Source organism: Bos taurus, chromosome 16, assembly GCF_002263795.3.
Source record: "Bos taurus isolate L1 Dominette 01449 registration number 42190680 breed Hereford chromosome 16, ARS-UCD2.0, whole genome shotgun sequence".
Classification (NCBI taxonomy): domain Eukaryota; kingdom Metazoa; phylum Chordata; class Mammalia; order Artiodactyla; family Bovidae; genus Bos; species Bos taurus.
Window position 1 is genome coordinate 28,460,494 of NC_037343.1, and position 18,087 is coordinate 28,478,580.

Sequence of the window (18,087 nt, forward strand, 5' to 3'; positions counted from 1 at the left end):
AGCAATGAGGACAAGTTTTAAAGACACTGCATGAGATCAACGGTCCAAACAACAAATTTCTGAGATGAAAATTTAAAAACTTATCATATTTTAAAAAGTAAAAGAAGTGGACTAAAGTCCATTGAGCTCAGTACCCTATCAGCTGATAATTTAAAATTCTGCACCTGAAATGACATATGAGGAAACTTTTTTCTTCCCCAGAAACCTCTGCTATTATTCGGGCTATTTTGCAAAACAGCTTATTCTTTTCTACTTGGTTTGGAAAGTTACACAAGAACCCTTAATCAGATTCTTAAAGTTCTACTTGATAAGCAAGTGTTACAGAACACAAAGAGTAAAGGTTTAACAAACGAAAATTTCTAAGCTTGGGTGGTCGTGACCATGGACAGCTTTTAACCTTAAAACTACTATCAATATCTTCACATAAACATGGGAATGGAAGGAAGACCACCTCACTGCACTGCGCCCCACCAACACAACCTTACCTTTCCAATCGGCAGTAAGTGGAACAGAGCCTGAAGGAGAAACCAGAGCAGGTAGGCCCCAAAGACTCTGGTTTCCCATAAGTCACCCAAAGCTGGCAGAGGAGGCGGGAAATTCAGAAGACTGGGCTCTTTCTGCTTACACATCAACAGCAACAGGAAGAGGAAGGCCGGCAGGCCAAGCATGATGAGAAAAACACCTGTAAATAATCAGTGAGCATTCAAGGCTCTTATTTCAATCCAGGCTAGTTTATTCTTTTTCAAGAATCACTTGAGTTTCTAGTGAAGGTCAGAACTCAAGTCTGGCTAGCTGTTTGAAACCAACGTCTAATGCTCCATGAGATAGTCCGCATGTCCACCTGTTACATCTTCTGGGAAAGCAACCACAGGCATAAAAGTAGTAAAAAAACAGCACACATCCAGAACTGAAGAGCTAGATTCCACCTCAGAAACCAACCTCTAAAACATTCAAAATCCAACCACAATGGGAGTAGATATGTTGAGATTCCAGCAATCTGAAGACTGAACATCTAAAAACTATCTATTGGTCTAATCTTTAAAAAACAGAAACTTTATATCCCTAAGTTTCTAATAATTAAAACAGTATCACATTCAGGGCTTCCTTCATGGCTCAGCGGCAAAGAATCCGCCTGTCAGTGCAGGGGACGTGGGTTCAGTCCCTGATCTGGGAAGAGCCCACATGCCGCAGGACTAGAGCCTGTGCCCTAAAGCCCTGGAGCTGCAACTACCGAAGTCCATGCCCCTCGAGCCCGTGCTCCGCAGCAAGAGAAGCCACCGCAGTGAGAAACCCAAGCACGGCAACCAAGAGCTGCCCCTGCCCACCACAACCAGAGAAAAGTCCGCACGGTGATGAAGACCAGTGGGCCAAAAATAAATAAGTAAAATTATTTAAAAAAAAAAACAAAACAGTATCACATTTATGTAGCATGTGCACAGACTGTTAAGCAATGTTGGACACCGCCTAGAGTTACAACTTATAAAATACACAGCAGTTAAGCCATGCAGAATTTTGAACCACTTGACACCAAGAAGTCCTTTCTTGGTATAACCTCATAAAACCTCACCAACTCCACCCACTTAATAACTCCGTCTCTGAATGCTTCAGATCTTTGACCCTCAAAGGCAACCCGTCTAGCAGGTAAGGTAGACACCATGACCCCACTGGAAGCATGCAGCTTATTCCCAGTGTTACTGCCAAGCAAGGCCCTGGCACCATGGTCTGATTATTAGCAGATTTCCCAATCACCAATCGTTCACTGTCCTTCCTACATACAACTATCATACCAACCTTCCCTTCGTCACTTTACACTTCTTTGCTCAAAAACCTATGAAAAGATCGCTAAGAGTTTTACATACAGCCACAAGGGCACCCTTTCTCCTCTATGATAACCCTCCCAAATACTCCCACTCAGGCCTTCGTACCTGTTGTTCCTCCTCACTGAAAATTCTTTCCAGGCTCCTGCCAGGCTCACTCCCTGGCTGCCCGCAGATTTCATCAGAGAAAGGCCTTTTCTGCTCACTTTACAGCAATGACCACTCGCCCACCCTTCCTGCCCTCCCCAGGCTGATTCTGATGCCTACCAGGCACTCCTCCGAACTCCAAGTCCTTTGACTGTGTGGCTGTCACTTCAGAGGTTCTCAACAATGCAGGTCTTTTTGTGACAACTATTTCTTCCTTCGACTCTACTTCTTTTAATTTGATCTCTTCTCTTCTCGCACGAAGGCTATACTGTGTAGGTATATAACTACTCTCTTGTGACAAGTGGAATTTTTCCTATTTAAAAAATAAAAAGTATTAAGTATCTAAAGTCAATAAGTATCATGAATGCTACCACATTAACTAATTCAGTATCTTAATATAGCCATATAAACTAATAAATTTGTTAAATTACACTTTTTTTTTTTTAACTTTTTATTTTGTGTTGGGGCACAGACGATTAACAATGCTGTGATCGTTTCAGGTGAACAGTGAAGGGACTCAGCCATGCATCATATACACATATCCATTCTCCCCCAAACTCCCCTCCCATCCAGGCTGCCACATAACCCTGAGCAGAGATCCATGTGCTATATGGCAGGTCCTTGTTTGTTGACCATTTTAAATATAGGGTATACCTGACCACCCCAAACTTCACAACTATCCTGTCCCCCCAACAACCACAAGTTCATTCTCTAAGTCTGCGAGTCCCTTTCTGTTTTGTAATTCAGCTCAGTTGTGTCATTTCTTTTTAGATCCCACACATAAGGGATGTCATACGATACTTCTCCTTCTCTGACTTCACTCAGTATGACATCCTCTATGTTCAGTCTTAATTCAAGGACAGAATTTTAGAAAAGATTCTAAGGAAAATGATGGTTTTCAATGTGCTTCTTTAGAGAAAGTCACTTTAAGAAAAAGATGGCCCAAGAGGAGGGATGAGCCACGTCATACCTGTGTGTGTTTGTGAGGCATGTCATTCCTCTCGATGAGCTCGGGCTCCCCATTGTATCTGTTGATGCTGTTTCCAAATGGCTTCTAAGTTGAAGAAATTAAAACATTTTAACCATAAGAATGGCAATTTAGTAAAAGGGAACATGATGGCAAAAATTCAGTGTTGTGAAACCCAGCAATAAAACCAAAGATTTTCACAGTCTGAACTCAGCCTATTTCAGCCTATTTTTGCTAAAAATGAGATGGAATAGAACTGACTAGAATTTCCCAATCTTCAAAAGATTGGCTCTCAGAGGTTTCTATTGCGTTGGCCAAAGAGTTCATTTGGATTTTTCTGTAATATAACGTTTTTCATAACATGTTTCGTCTTTTAAACAAAATTAGACTAAATCTTGTAATTTCACTATTCAATAAAAGATGCTCTAAATAATAGGAAATGAAGAAATAGTGGGTACTTTCAGAGTACTACTAGTAATCTGTGAACTGCCTATTTTCTCAATTTCATCTACCTCATTTTTATTTAACCTTACATTTTCTCTCCCAACCCACTCCAGTATTCTTGCCTGGAGAATCCCATGGACGGAGGAGCTTGGTGGGCTACAGCCCACGGGTTGCAAAGAGTCAGACAAGACTGAACGACTTCACTTTCACTTCACTTTCTCTCCCTAATTCTCTTTTCTCAACTCAGTCTCTTTCCTTGAATGCCATTCTCTTTAAGCAGTGGAGGGAATTTCTTATTGATGGTACAAAAGGAAGGACTTAAATTTACAAAACATTTTTCAGGCAATGTGTGGCTGAAATCTGTAACTTTGCTTCTTTAAAGTCACAGACAGATTATACTGCTAATAAAGCAATAGGAGGAAAACAAATTAAAAAGATAAATATATCTTTTGAGGGGCTAGCTATCAGAAGACAACATTAATAGAGGACCAAGTTCTAGCTCAAATCAAGGTCTAACTGAGCAGTGACAGCATTCAACATATACTTAAGTTTATCAAAGTGCCAACGAGCCACTTAGCAGTGGTTTTGCAAATGTCCAGCATGTGACCCACAGCAACCACAAGTGTAATCCCGTAACTTAGCCAGTCAACTGACCCTAAACTATAATGACGGCAAATTGATAGGGTATCCACGCTGAAGCAAAGTAATGCAAATAGTGCAATCAGGAGTCCAAAAGAACGAGGATGACATGATGTCAAAGCTACGTGCAGTCTAAGTACAGTCTTTCATGCACATCACACCATCCTCAACTCAGCAATGAGTCCGTGGTGAGCCCAGGGCTCAACTGGTGAAGAGCAAAGCTAGTCTGTAGCTCTTGGGTCACCAGGACTGTAAGGAAGTTACACTGTAAAAAATATAGTGGTCATTAAAAGCTAAAAATGACATGTGACAGAAAGCATACAACATTTGTTCCTTACCCCGAGTCATCTGACTAGTAAAGAGAGCCACTGACAAGGTTCAAACTCACTAATAATCATCAAAATGCAATTTAAAACAGTGAGTTGAAAATCTCTGATGATCATATTGGTGAAAAAAAAAAAACAACTAATAACTATTATACTCAGAATGAGAAAATAGTCATTCATACCCTACCTGAACTGGTAATAAACCTTCTTGAAACAATTTGGCAATATGCAGTAAAAGCCTCAAATCTACTCTATCCATCTGACAGAGCAGTTCCACTTATAAGATTTTATCCTAAGGATATATCAGATGTGTAAGAATATTTGTTTATAATAATTAAAATTTAGAAAGAAAAAAGCTAAATGCCTATCAACAAGGGTGCTAACAATTACGTTACCTCCATACAATTTGTAGTAAATCCAAACAATACTATTCAACAACAAAAGTGAGGTAGGAAAATATAATAGACGGTTATTCCAAATATCTCAAAATTTTTAAATCTGACTACAAAACACTATGTAATAATCCAGTTTTTTAAGGTTATTAAAAATCTGTGTGCATTTTATCCAGGAAAGAGGTAACATTAAGTGAAGAGAGTAAACAATGACATTTATTCAATTCTGTTTATTTATAATTTTGATTTGGTCTATGATCCAAATTATTCATTGTGCAAGGTCCTACAGGTTCTGCATACCCTAATATTTCCAACCTTGAACTGTGAAAGTAATTCAATTAAAAGTGTCATCTTTGAGTACAGAAGGTAATTAAGTACAGTGATACTAAGCAAGAATGTTTTTATACCATATATTATGTCTCATCTCATTCTTTTCTTTTAATTTTTTAAATTTCTTTGTCTCATTATTTTCTACATGAACTTTTATTTACGATAAAAACTTAGTTAAATCTATAATTTGCATCTATTTAAAATTTAAACACTGCTTTTTTTCTTTTAAAACCACAATATTAAGTAACACTCGAAACTTAAAAACATTCTTTTTCACGGCACTTAAAAGCATTATACCTTCTATTCTTCCAAACATTCATTTTCTAACGTAACCTTTCCAACTCACCACCTTAGATTTGATGTTTCCCTGACATTTTAATATTATTAACTGCAGATCACATGCGGACACATAAAGGGGGAGACGTGATCTGGGCAGACTAAACGCTATCTGAGACTGGAGGGCTCCCAAATACACGCACCAGCACCAGCGGAGTCAGTTTAACTTCCAACATGTCTTTCCTGGCTTCCTTCCTTGCTTCCTTCAGGTCAGCCTGGTACGATGCTGAGGCGGATCGGCGGGAACCTTTTGGGAGCCGGCCAGGGGACCGGGAGCGAGACCTCGAGCGGCTCCCCCGGCGTCTGGAGGGAGAACTAGAAGTCGAGCCACTTTTCCTTTGCCTGAAGGAGGTTAAAGGCTAGAGAGGGAGGAGAAGGCAGAGCTTCAGCGTTTAAGTCAAAACACATGCAGACCCACGCTGCAAGAAGGGAGCAATGGCGGTGATTGGCATCAGTGCTTCTAAAGTCACTTCAGGAGCTCATGGGAGCAGAGCATCCATCCAATGAGGCCAGTGACAACTGCGGCAATGGCCCGTCTCTCCTGAGGCCAAGGCACCCTTTCCACTCCTAACTCTCCTTTGATGGTACTGCCAGGAAATGCCTATTCTAAATCAAGTAGCTATATATTGTCCCAATAACATATACAAGAGATACAATAACATTGACTCAGACTGAGATGGGAACTTCCCTGGCAGTCCAGTGGTTCAGACTTCGCCCTTCCTGATTCAGGAGGTCTCGATCCCTGGTCGGGGAATTAAGATCCCACATGACTTGCGGCCAAAAAACCATAACATAAACAGAAGCAATATGTTAACAAATTCAATAAAGACTTTTAAAAATGGTCCACATCAAAAAAAAGAAAAGAAAATCTTTAAAGAAAAAAAGACAGATGATGGGACAAAAGTAAAGAGCACACAAAAAATAACAAGAAAATCAGTCCCACCGTTTCACTCCAAATAAAACAGTCAGATTTTTTTAAAAAGTCCAAGACTGGGTTACTTAGTAATATTTTACCCTGCCCTAACCTACTCCAAATGTTTCCAGGGATCTAGGCCTCAAGGAAGGCAAACTACCCCCCAGTCCAAATCCTTCCCACCCACTTTGTGTGGTCCCAGAGCTAAGAATGGCTTTACAGTTCTTAAATGACTGCAAATAAACTCAAAAGAAGAATGAAACTTGGTGGCACATGATTATCTGAAATTCAAAGTTCAATGTCTGTGAATAAAATCTCATTGAGACACTGCCATGCCCAGACCTCCTCTCACGCTGCATGAACTATACATCCCACAGTGCCTCAGACATCTGCAACCTGTCCTTTTACTCAAAACTGTCACAGACCCCTGGTCTACAGCACTTGAACTGTGGTCCATAGGCTGTGGGCTCGAGATGGGTTACTGATCTGAGACAAGGAATGAAATTGAGAAGAAATGAGTAGAAATTTTTATAGCATTTTGGCCAAGTCAATTTATGTCTATTGAATCTGAGAATTAAAAGTCAGGACTTTTATTTTGTACTTTTTTTTTTCAATTGCCTAGTAATTATGATATATTAATAAGTACTTATATACCATGGATCAGATATTTTCAAGCTCAGGTCCTCCAGATAAGTTGAGAAGCCCTGGGCTCAAATCTAATGAATGTCACTCTCCTGATTAAATCTCAGTGTTTAGGATGAAGCCCAAACCCCTCCGGTTCTGGTTCCTTCTTAACCCTCCTCTGGCCCTTGTCCACCACACCCTTTCAGCACTGGTTGTCTGTGTCCACCCCCACCCAAGCCTTTGGCACACAACCCACAGTGGAAGCCCCTGGCCCCATCACCTGAGTTTCTCGATCTGTCTTCAGCACTCAGCTCTGAAAGCCTGCCCCAAAACCCCAAGCCCTTCCCTATTCTTGTTATGCTCCAGTACCACCCATGACAAGCTGTCACAGAATGGCAGAGTGCATTAAACCAGAGAGAGTGTGATCTAAGTGTCTGACTTCAGCAGACTGGGAGCTTCTGAGGAACACAGCACTGTGCCTCATTCATACACTTCCAGAGCCAAAATTAGGATATGACCCAAAGCAGGAGTGTGAGAGCCAGACCTCACTGCTCTAAGCTTAAAAACCACACCTACCAGGATTTCCCAATTATTATAAACATGGTCTATAAACCAAGGAGCGCTTACCTTGATATCACTCTCTTTCAATTCAAGTTCAGTTCCATCTTTGTATTTCACGTTGTAAAGCTGGGAGTTGCTGTCATGGCTCAGAATTTCTACTTCATAATAAAGCGAACTCCCAGGCCATCGACCTCTTACCACCTCACCATCGGCAAATTTCCTACTTGGCATTTTCAAAAATCTGTCTGAATAGTTTAAAAAAAAAAAAATAAGAGTCTAAGCATATACACATTTGTCTTTTCTCATTAAACACTAAAATATAACTTTCCAAAATGTTTAACTGGTCAAGACTTTCGGGCTAAGCCTCTGGAGGAAAGAGTGTACAATTCCTGTTTTACAGTTGAAGCTTAAATATGTTAACTGTTTTGTCCAAGGCACAGAAAGACACAACGTGAAGTGGCAGAGTCAGGACACAGAGGTTCTTCTCTCTGCCTCACCATATTTCACTGGAAATCACTCTATACACAGCAGTGTTACTGAGGATTAAATATGACAAAACAGAAAGGCTCAGATGATTTGCACCATGCAAAACACCACCCACCTACAGTGACGACACTTCTTTAATTAGCAAGGCACAATCTCACAAAGTACACATATTTTCTGATTTATAAATCTACATAAACAGTAGTTCCCTCCTTATCCGAGAGGGATATTTTCTAAGACCGCCAGGCATCCCCAGTGGATGCCTGAAACCAGAAAGTACAGAGCCCCATATATACTATGGGGAGATATACTATAGTCCCTTGGATACTACACATACGTACCTATGATAAAGTTTAATTTATAAATTAGGCACCACAAGAGGATAACAACAATAACTATCAATAGGACAAATATAGAACAATTGATTCTTGAGAGTCCCTTGGACTGCAAGGAGATCAAATATAATTAACATTATATAACCTACCAAGAGCAAGAAAAATAACTTCAAATTGAAAATGAAGAGCAAATTTGGGGTTTTCACAAATCTTTCAAGTTTTACAGCTGAAGTCTCAAATGTATACCAAGTAATTCTGCCAACCACATAACTAGGCCAGTATCCTAGCTCTTTTTTTCAAATGCCTACAAGCAAACATCAACCTCCAGTCATAGCCTTCTTTTCCAGTGAACCAAAGCACAGCCCATGAAGCCTGGTATAAGAACACCACCCTAAGAAGCCATAAGCAATCTGCAGGAATTGCCACTTACATGAGACCTGTTTGCTACTTTTTTTTCAAACATGGACTGATTGCTGGGTGCTTCTAGCTTTTAGGTAGTAAGAGCTTCTCCCTCAATGGACCAGCAGATTCGCATTTCCACAGGACAAAACCAGCTCCTCCTGACATCTACACAACACCAACTGAACAAGCTAGACCCTCTGAAGAAGGCAGTAAGACAGAAGAATCTCTCCTTGCATCACCTTCATCCCCGAAATATCCTCTGGGCATACAAACAGACATTCCTCACTCGGCTCCTGTCAAGAGCTGATTACATAACAATGCCAACATCTCAGAACTTTTGAAGACTCTCCAGAATTAAGAAAGGAGAAAGTCACATTATCACACCCCTCCTGAGAAAAAGTCTTTCCCAAGCATCACTTTTCTTCCCTGTTAATCAATCATCTGAGAGGCAAACTTCACAAGCTTCACTTGTTTAGATAGATAGGAGCTGGCTGGGTAGATGAAAGAAAACAGAAAGACAGGTGGTGATTAGAGCATGTCAGTCCATTTGCATGTTAGGTACAAGACACCTACCTGAGATAGCATTACTGGGGAAATGAAGGGGTTTGGGCTGGGGGCGGGGGGAGCAAGGACAAGGAGCCCAAATGCTCTGAGGATGAAGTCCCACCTGGCTGAGTCCCGAGAGGGGAACTTGAAAAAAAGAAGGTGGTGGACACCTTGGGACCCGGAGGAGGGGCACAAAAAAGGAAGGTGACAACAGCAAGTTTTGCCTATTTCAACATTTGGCTCCAAGCCTCCAAACACTCAGAGGAAGGAAATGTGCCCGCTTCTCTCTTCTCTTCTGCCCCTTCCTTCCTCTCAGACCCCTTAAAATCAAACCTCTGTTATCAGTACTAGTTCTCTGATGCCAGTTGACCAGGGTTGGCAGAAGGCAATTACATCTTTCTACATGAAGATGTCATTCAAGTTTCAAATAACTCTTTATAAACTTTTGAAACCCAGTCCCTCAGGAATTAAGGGCTGCCTGTGTGTGCTAAGTCACTTCAGTAATGTCCGACTCTGCGCTACCCATGGACTATAGCCTGCCTCTCTCCATGGGATTCTCCAGGCAAAAAGACTGGAGTGGGTTGTCATGCCCTTCTCCAGGGGATCTTCCCGACCCGGGGCTCAAACCCAGGTCTCTTATGTCTCCTGCATTGGCAGGCAGGTTCTTTACCACTAGCGAAAATCCCTTGAGCAGATTCTGTCCCTTTCGGAAATTTTATTGCACAGATACCACATACACAGTATCTATCCAATACTGGTCATAGGTCAATGCCAAAGAGGTTTTTCTGTTATCAATCAAATATTTGGGGTTAAACAAATTAAGATATCTCACGGATATCTTAACTCTAAACTCCACTTAAAAGAAAAAGAATTAGGAAAAGCAATCTTTCATATGGTGGTTGAAAAAGGAAAAAAAAAAGGGACAAACCGGCATTCTTCTCAGAAGACCTCTATCTCATACACAAATGTTCCAAAAGATGAAACCACCACCATTATGATGGTACACCTCCACTCTGCACGAGTATCACACAGTGCCTCACATCCTAACCCTGCAGGAGTCACTAGGCAGGTAGGACAGAAAAGCCCCAGGACATTTATGCAGTCACCGTACCATCACCTCCTGCTGCTACTGCTGCTAAGTCGCTTCAGTCGTGTCCGACTCTGTGCGACCCCATAGATGGCAGCCCACCAGGCTCCCCCGTCCCTGGGATTCTCCAGAACACTGGAGTGGGTTGCCATTTCCTTCTCCAATGCGTGAAAGTGAAAAGTGAAAGTGAAGTCACTCAGTCGTGTCAGACTCTTAGCAACCCCATGGACTGCAGCCTGCCAGGCTCCTCCGTCCATGGGATTTTCCAGATAACAGTACTGGAGTGGGTTGCCATTGCCTAGAAAGTCAAAAGATAGGCCTCCCTCAAAAGGGAGGTTTTAGCCAAGTATGTCTGCAAAGAAAGATTCTGTTTACTGAACACAATGACTTCATCCCCCCATTAGCAGTGGAAACATGGGGACCCTCAGGCTTTTCTCTATTAAGCCACATGCTTGCTAACTTCAGTGTCAGTTGGCACTGGAATCCTTACACATTTCGGCTCCAATATGTTACTGTTTATCAGCACAACAGAATGTGCTATTCCCTGCTGATCACATCTTCGGTCATCTTTCTTCACTTTCCCAAATCAGTCTAAACATGGCAAAGAAAGGGGAGTGCAAATGAAGTCTCACAGCTTCCCTCTTCAACACCTGCACCCAAGGCTGGCCTACCCGGCAAAACCCAAACAGGAACCCCTGGCCTAGCTCCTGCCCCTGCCGCAGGGTGCAGAAGAAACTGCCATCTTCCTGGCTGCACAGGCAGAATGGCCCCACTATAGACCTAAGCAAAATAAAAAACTGAAGGAGCAATAAACTCCCTCCTACTCACCCTTTCCCCTCCTCTCTAGACAGCTCTCAGAAACCAAACTTAAATTGGACTTGGCGCTCGATCTAAATTAGTGCACACACACCCATCCTTTCCTCCATGGCAGTTACTACGGTGTCTTTACAGATGTGCACGTGCTTATTTGCAAGGTCCCTGAGGGCTGGGACCAGAAGCATGGGTCTAGCTGGGTCCGGCCGGGTGCAGGCTCCTCCACACATCAAGTAAGCAAGTTCACTTGCTCCGGGTTGAACCCTTGAATCGTCCACGCGCTGTCCAATGTATCTACTGGGTCATTCTGAGTATCAACAGCCTGATTCCCGATCAGACCGCGTAATTATTTTGGTGAACCGCCTGGAACCAGGCCCTTTGCAGTCAGGCGCTTATTTTTTTTTAAGCCTTAAAAAGATGTATTAAAAAGAAGGGGGGAAAAGGATCGAGCTTTAGCAGGAGCACCCAAACCTGCCTAACTACCCGTTTTTTGAGTGCGCAGAAACACCGGGCGGGGGAATGCAATGCATGCAGCCAGCCTTGGAAGTCGCCAGAGACGGTCACGACCCTCCAGGCCAGTGACAACCACCGACAATTAAAGTCAACTTGGCAACCCCACTTCCCCGTCCGCCAGGCTGCCGCGCCTGTTCTGTCTACCCAAGAGCTGGGCCCGCCAAGCCACCCGGCTAATCTGTCAAAAAAGCGCTCAGAGCAGTCTTGGGAGGGCCGATGCTGCAGGGCGGGGACAAAGGCACCGGGGTGGATCACCCACCCACACATCCTCCCCAGCCAACATCATTTTACCCCGACGCGGCGCGTCCAAAATGGAGGGAAACGTCGGCAATTTAAAACCACAGCTTCATTTCCGCAGCTGGCCGGGCCGGGCGCACTTCAAGCCTCGCCAGCAGCCGCCCGGACCGACCCGGAGGAGGGGAGGGCGAAGCCGCTGCTCCACGCCAGGCGCCCCGGGACCCCTGTCCATCCGCCGCACCCTCCCCGCGGGCCTCCCCCAGATCCCTTGGAGACCGCGCTGCGGGGAGCGGGGCGGGGTTTCGGGAGCTCACCTGCTCAGTGATCCTGCGGGAACACGAACGGCTTCGGGAGAGTCGCAGAGCAGCAACCCGGCGGCGGTTCCGCGCGCGCGACACTGCCCGCTTTCGCGCTCTCGCGCTCCGCGGTCCCGCGGCCCGGGCGCGCGCCTCCCCCACCCCGCCCTTTCCTCGCCCCGCCCCTCTAGTCAGCCTTCCCAGGGTTCCTATTGGCTCCTCGGCCTTTTGAATCATGCCCAGAGCTGTCGATTCGTCACGAGACGTGGCGCGTCCGCCCCCCCGGCCCCACCTAGCTGCCTGACCAGATCTGCGGGTGGCACATCTCGGAGCATTAGCTCCTAGCTCGGCCTACGAAGGCTGTGTTTCCCCCGGCCTTATCTCAGCCGCCAGACCCACGGACCGCTCGCTCTTCCCCACCCTTTCCCTCCCGGCACTCGCGCCACAGTTGCCTGGCGATACAAAGCAGGGAAATTGGTGTATGAAGTAGTTTGGCGAAAGAGATCGTAAAAAGCTGTAAAGAAAATAAATTTGCATAACGATCACTAAAGATCAACTTTCCGAGGCCGAAAGTACTTCTTGCTGAAACACTATTAGTGCTCTCCTTACTGTGTTAAAAAAAAAAAAAAAAAAAAAAAAAACCTCTGGAAACCCGGACGCAGTGGCTCCGAAGGCAACCTGGGACTCCTTTGTCTTGGCAATGGCTGCATCTCGGTAGAAACTGACCTGGGACGGTAGCTTGGGGGCTGTGGGGGCAGTGGGGCCAGTGGGTGGATGTGGGGGTTGGCAAAGAATGTCCATGGGTTCCCTACAGCTCACATCGTTTCTAGGACTGCTGATGTAAGGAGGAGAATCAACATTACGGGGAGGTCCTGCAGAGATATAGTAGAAAATACTCACCAACGTGCTGTGTCGCACAGAAAATTCTGTCGGTGTACACTGAGATACCACTTGACCTGCACACCCGCAACCCCGCAGCTTTAGTTTTACTTGGCCTCCAGAATGCTGAATCATTACACTGTTGACGACGAATCTGTTATGGATCCTAAACCTTTTTTTTTTCTTTCTCTCCAAGTTATCATTATTGGTTAGTTGGTTTCCTTCCTCTGAGGTCAAGAGTTTAAAGCAGTCCACTGAGGTTCCCCATTTTGCAGTGTGGTTTTAATCCAAGTATTTTTTTAACCCAACTACTAGATTAATCTAACTTACTATATAAATTTAAGTGAATTTCTATTTTGGAAGCACTGTCCATTAAATTATAATAAGTGGACTTTACCATTTATAGCCCAGCTTCCGGTGCAAGACTGCTCATATTCTCAGTTACAACTACAAAACACCCAGGTTTACAACTACAAAAAAAGTAAAAAACAAATAACACATTGAGCTTTCTCTGTCTTCCACATCCAGTGTTGAATGAGTGGTGAATTTCCCAGTTTAGTTCTCAGACATTTGTCATCCACAGTTAGCCAGTTGTGGATTTTCAGAAAATATATAGTCACTTCAAGAGCCGTACCTTGGCACTGGTATTTCCCTGGCAGTTTAGTGGTAGACGCCAAGCTCCCTATGCAGCGGACATGGATTCGATCCCTGATCTGGGAACTAACATCCCAAATGAAAGGCTCAACCAAAAAAAAAAGATTAAAGCATAACCAGTGGCTACGAGTGGCACAGTCCCTGTTCCCACTGAGTAGTGGAGAAGAAAAGCCAATCAGCACTGCCACTAAAGCAGCCAAAAGACGTACGTGGGGCCAGGAAGGCTTAGATATGAAATACAAGAAATGTGATGTCTTCTAATGTGCCCATTATTTGGCTCTGCTTCCCAGAGGATCTGGGGTATCAGGTCTGACACATGTCTTTCAGGATACAGATCTGGGTACAATTTCCCATGGCATGAAGAAGTACAGCTGGACTCATTTGGTACTGTTTATAACAAACTCTTATGCACTGTGAGCTGCAGAAAGCCTTCTTTCATAAAGTAAAAGAATCCCAAGAGTTGTCTGATAAAAATACATGTGTTTTGTTTTGTGTTTTTTTTGCTATTTTCCATTTCACTTTATTATTTTTTTTATTTTATTTGAAAACACATTTTTACCAATGTTGTTTGACCTGATTGGCTTGTATTCACATAGCTATGGAGTTCGTGATTAGCATGATGAAATAATTAGGTTGGTCTTGACACAATTTTTTCTTTCATTTTTATTTGAAGAACTTACATTTATGTATATTTGCAACACTTACTTATCCCCCACTTTTTTTAATATTTAACTATCAGAGGCCAGAAGGAGAGACTTTCAGTACATGGACCCAAGTATACTGCTATCTTCAGCTTCAGTGGAAGGATTTAAAAGAGGTAAGGCTAGTGAGAAAGAAAAGAAGAGGCAGGAGTTGGTATAATAATCATAGTAACTAGTTTTATTTATTAAGTTCTGTCCTCTGCCTCCTGCTGCTCTAAGGACTTTTTGTATCTTCATTTATTTATTTCACTTGACCCTCAAGACATCACTGGGCCCTGTGAATCAGTGTGAATTTCAGTTCTAACACTCACTTTCAGTCTTCCCCTAGCCAGTTCTCAAAGTCATGATTCCCTCATCTGTAAAGTGGGGATAATAAGTGTACCTGCTCTACAAGGTGATTGTGAGGATTAAATCCAATTATATTAGGTCGGTGCAAAAGTAATTGTGGTTTTGCATTGTTGAACTTTGCTGTTTGATATTGGAATACATTCTTAAATGTGGTTATGTTATACATCATTTTAATGCACAATTCTTGCTTTATGCTTCTTTGCTAATGACATTACTTGCTATTTATTTATATTTATTTTAGGCTAGGGAAATGATGTTAGACAAAAAGCAAACTCAAGCAATTTTCTTGTTTGAGTTCAAAATGGGTTAGGGTTAGGATTGGGGTTAGGGTTGTAAAGCAGTGGAGAAAACTCTCAACATCAACAACGCATTGGGCCCAGGAACTGCTAACAAACGTGCAGCACAGCAGTGATTCAAGAAATTTTACAAAGGAAATGGAGTCTTAAAGATGAGCAGCTCAGTGGCCAGTCATCAGAAGTTGACAGTGACCAAATGAGAGGATCACTGAAGCTGATCCTCTCACAACTACACGAGACGTTGCCAAAGAACTCAACCTTGACCATTCTACAGTCATTTGGCATTTGAAGTAAATTGGAAAGGTAAGAAAGCTCATTAAGTGGGTGCCTCATGAGCTGACCAAAAATCAAAAAAATTGTCATTTTGGTGTGTCATCTTCTCTTATTCTACACAACAACAGCAAACCATTTCTCCTTCTAATTGTGACATGAGACGAAAGTGGATTTTATACAACAGCTGGCAACGACCAGCTCAGTGGCTGGACTGAGAAGTTCCAGAGCCAAACTTGCACCAAAAAGTGGTCAGGGGTCACTGTTTGGTGATCTGCTACCAGTTTTATCCACTACAGATTTCTGAATCCCAGTGAAACCATTACATCTGAAGTATGCTTGGCAAATCCACAAGATGTATCAAAAACTGAAATGCCTGCAGCTGGCATTGGTCAACAGAATGGGCCCAGTTCTCCATGACAACGTCCAGTCGCAAGTTGCACAACCAGTGCTTCAAAAATTGAACGAACTGTGCTATAGAGTTTTACCTTGTTCCTCTGCCATATTCACCTGACCTCTTGCCAACTTACTATCACTTCTTCAAGGATCTCGACAGCTTTTTGCAGAGAAAATGCTCCCACAACCAGCAGGAGGCAGAAAATGCTTTTTCTAAGAGTTCGTCAAATCCGAAAGTATGTATTTTTTATGCTACAGAAATAAACTTATTTCTTGTTGGCAAAAATGTGTTGATTGTAATGATTCCTATTTTGAATAACAAAGATGTGTTTAAGCCTAGTTATAATGATTTAAAATTCACGATCCAAAACTGCCATTACTTTCATACCAACCTAATACATATTGAAAGGTATAGCAGCCAACAGCTCTTATTACAGCTTTATTTCAAGTTCATGGTCAGCATTTTTAATCAATTGTAAATAGATTAACTGGTGTTTTCAATAGCATATGTGTCAATACCTTTTTGATGCATTTGTTGTTTTTTTAATCTAAGTCCTTTGAATCCTCCTTTAGCATAGATTGGCTTCCTTCATGGCTCAGACAATAGAGAACTCACCTGCAATGCAGGAGACCCAGGTTCAATCCTTGGGTTGGAAAGATCCCCTGGAGAAGAGATCCCACTCCAGTATTCTTGCCTGGAGAATCCCATGGACAGAGGAGCCTGACAGGCTACAGTCCATGGGGTTGCAAAGAGGCAGACACAGCTGAGCAACTAACACTTTCACTTTCATAGTATAGATTAACTGGTGTCTTCAATAGCATATGTGTCAATACATTTTTAATGCATTTTTGTTTTTTATCTAAGTATCTAATCCTTGGAATCCTCCTGTAGTGCTAGTTTATTAAATATAAGACTGCTGTATCCTCAGTCTTTTGGTCTATACTATTCTAAGTGAAAAATCTAACCCACTCACCGGATTTAATTTTTTTAACATTTAATTACTTATTTGGCTGCACCAGCTCTTAGTTGCAGCATGCAGGATCTTTGATCTTCATTGCAGCACATGAGATCCTTAGTTGCTGCATTTGAACTGTTAGTTACAGCACATGGGATCTATTTCCTTGACTCACAATAGGACCCGGGCCCTCTGCATGGGAGCACAGAGTCTTAGCCACTGGACCATCAGGGAAGTCCCAGATTTAATCTTAAAATTTAAAGATCCTTTGTTCAGAAAGTAATTATTATTAAAACATTTTGTTTTTAACATTTGCTGATTAATAACTTTTTTTAATTAGCATAAAATTTACATGGGTATGTTGGGGGTCCTGAATTATTTTTCTGCACAAAAAAACTTCATACTCCATAGCATGACATATAGGAAAGGGCTTCAGAAACTCTTGCCCTCATAGATCTTTGCCCCAAGGTGGGCTTCCTCTGTTCCTTTTTATGCCTATCTGAACTTTCCCACCCACTTCACCCTCCATTTCTACAAAATTTCTGATGGGGCCATGGTCACATTGCTTGAATGCCTTCTCCCTTTTTCCAAGAATGGGCTTCTTGCTCATCCTCAGCAAAGCTTCCCCCATCTCTCTGCCTGCATGGCACTGCCACATATGCCTGTCACTGCCTTGCTGTGTGATGGGCATCCTGAAAGGCAGGAATTGTATTTAATTTCTCTTTGTGTCTCACCCCATTAAAGAAATGACTGGTTAGCTAATTATGAAATTATGTGTCATCTATGTTTCTCCAAAAGCTAGACTAAGCAAATTCTCTCCCTCTTGGGCTAGTAACTGAGATTCTTCTGAGGCTGGGTAAAGGGAAGAGGCAATGGAGGTTTCACTGGCACAAACTGTTCCCATTAAGCCGGGTAGATGAGAGAGCTTTCTGCCTTAGAAGCACAACTCGACTGCCCTCCCCTCCGTGTCTCCCTTGCCCCCAGGCACCAATACTCACTCTGCTGACCATTCTTCCCTCTGCCCTGGTCTCGATCTCTGAGCCCTTATCCGTCTTAATCCAGAATATGTTTCTATTAAGAACCTATTGGATACTTCACATGGGGTTTAGACATAACCCAGACAAATGGTTTGTGCTGGCACAGTGGCTAAACTGTAAATCCCTGAGGGCAGCCTTCCACCCCCACCTCCCACCCAGAGTCTCTCTGGGGCAGACTGGGGGCTCCAGGGTGGGACAGAGTGTATTTGTTTGTGTTATATGTAATTGCCACGTTGCTTCACTACGGGCCAAACTAAGCCTGAGCTCATCAACGCTAATGTCCAACACTTACACTTCTCTTCAGTGATTGCTCCGGCCTTATCACTAAAACTGCTCCACACC

At 43.0% G+C, this 18,087-nt stretch overlaps 1 protein-coding gene across 2 annotated transcripts in view; it reads right to left on the reverse strand.

The window, feature by feature from the left end:
- The window catches only part of LBR (lamin B receptor), a 28,278-nt gene extending 15,949 nt beyond the window's left edge, over positions 1–12,329 (reverse strand). Inside the window, exons 1-6 of one of the 2 annotated variants that reach the window (XM_059875341.1) lie at positions 11,967–12,329; positions 7,563–7,741; positions 5,542–5,757; positions 2,935–3,018; positions 2,085–2,277; positions 486–682 (exon numbers count right to left, since the gene is read on the reverse strand). In XM_059875341.1, coding sequence (XP_059731324.1) covers positions 486–682; positions 2,085–2,277; positions 2,935–3,018; positions 5,542–5,757; positions 7,563–7,727 — 855 coding nt within the window. In that variant the 5' untranslated portion in view covers positions 7,728–7,741; positions 11,967–12,329. 2 annotated transcript variants of the gene reach the window in all.
- Between the last annotated feature and the right edge of the window lie 5,758 nt (positions 12,330–18,087).